The sequence below is a fragment of the Polistes fuscatus genome, unplaced genomic scaffold (assembly GCF_010416935.1).
Source record: "Polistes fuscatus isolate 324 unplaced genomic scaffold, CU_Pfus_HIC Scaffold21, whole genome shotgun sequence".
Classification (NCBI taxonomy): Eukaryota; Metazoa; Arthropoda; class Insecta; order Hymenoptera; family Vespidae; genus Polistes; species Polistes fuscatus.
In genome coordinates, this window is record NW_025113098.1 from 653,221 (window position 1) to 655,108 (window position 1,888).

At 27.0% G+C, this 1,888-nt stretch overlaps 1 protein-coding gene across 1 annotated transcript in view; it reads left to right on the top strand.

Annotated features, from left to right (window-relative positions):
- Positions 1-1,246, top strand: part of LOC122517600 (ankyrin repeat and death domain-containing protein 1A-like) — a gene marked incomplete in the record, with an annotated part of 9,960 nt that extends 8,714 nt beyond the window's left edge. The window contains 3 exon segments of the mRNA XM_043636086.1: positions 76-319; positions 748-876; positions 990-1,246. Of these exon segments, the coding sequence (XP_043492021.1) occupies positions 76-319; positions 748-876; positions 990-1,075 (459 nt within the window).
- Between the last annotated feature and the right edge of the window lie 642 nt (positions 1,247-1,888).

Genomic DNA, 1,888 nt, shown 5'->3' on the forward strand with positions numbered 1-1,888 from the left:
ATTTATTTTTTTGTTGATTGTCTTATTATTTTAAATAAATATTTTGAATAAATGATATTGTTTGATTTTCGTTAGGAAAATTCGGACTCGGATAAAGAAATTCGCGAATTAACACCAGCACGAAGACGTTGGAGGGAAGATACTCGAGGTGTGTTTATGGAAAATATGAATAATGGTAACGGTGCACTCACCGAAACGATTAGATCAGTTTTGTGGAAGCTGGCGTATAAACAATTGGGACCAGGAGATTGGAAGAAAATGGCCCTACATTGGGCTTTCAGTCACGAACAAATTAGGGCTATTGAACATCAGTATACTGGTATAATTTTTCATTTTCCTATCATCTTATATTCTGACGAAATTAATTATTAATTAACTATTATTATTATTGTTAATTATTATTAATACGAAAAAATAAACATATTTGTTTATTTCAATTATTTTCGTCATTCGAAACGATTTTTTATCTCTAAAACGAAATCAATATAATTTTATTCATTGTATTAGGGTGTGTGTGTGTGTGTGTGTGTCTCACACACCTTAAGGTTTTTTACTTAATCAATTTTTAATTTGTAAAATAAGATTCGAATCTTAAACAACGTTATTTGTATATACTATTTATTATACATTATTATACAGGGTGTCCCATATATAAAATTAGCCAGAATTCAAAAGAAATGATTAAACGGTATCGTAATTAATTAATAACGATTTTGCAGAAGTTAATAAAAAGTTGACATTGTGTAGGTCCCTCGAGTTACAAGGAACACGGATTTCGCATGTTGTTGATTTGGTCTTCGGGATTAAATTCGGAAACGCCATTGGTCAAAGAATTATGCAAAACTTTACGAACCATTAATAAGAAGAGTCTCGCTGGTAATGAAAAATTATTTATATTTTTCTTTTATTTTATTTTCTTTGACAATTCTGTAGAATCAATAATACAAAATTACGTCAATTTATTATTCATGTATTATTATTTGTTTCAGATTCCATTCAAAAGCAAACGGATCTGGAAAATGACGCGAAATTGAATTCGAATAAACAAAGTTGTCACAAATGTTCGATTTCATGAAGATTACTTTTGAATATATTCGATTGAATATTTACGATTAATTTTTTAATTTAAATAATCGAATGTTTTTACGCGTCCACATTTAATAACACTCCATCCGTCAATTTATTATCGATCTCAAAAGTGTTGTTGTGAACTTTTTACACTAAAATTATTCTCATCGATAATAAATAATGCCTTTTTATTAATCAATGTATATATATATACATATATTATATATCATATCGATGTCATATGTTATACGTCAAAATTATGAGCAAAATTATTCGATTTAATTATAAAACAAAGAAAGTGAAGATTATCAAAGAATTAATCACATTTAATAATAGAATATTTATAACACATATACATATATACGTTATATATTATCCGTGTAATACGTCGGTATTCAAGATAATTAACATGATTTTTTTAAAAAAGAAAACCCCATGAGAAATTTCAATAACCAAAAGATAAATATACTTACCATTGTATAATCCTTCTTCGTTTTTTCCTCCTTTCGCATTCGCATTTCTTTTGATATTCTTCACAAAAATTCTTAACATAAATTTATATCATACACACATAATCTATATATTAAAAATAAAATCACACATTGATCAGGTGATATCCTATAAAACTAAAATGAAATGATTTATACAATATAAATATGAATCGTGATCGAAAATTTGAGGTTAGGTTGGGGGGGATACAAGTTAAAAGAAATAGGAGACAAACACAACGAAGATGAAAAACAAAAAATTCGACGAGAAAAGAAATGTTTTCTATTAAAATGTGAACGTTTATTATTATTCATATTAAATCGCGTGGAAT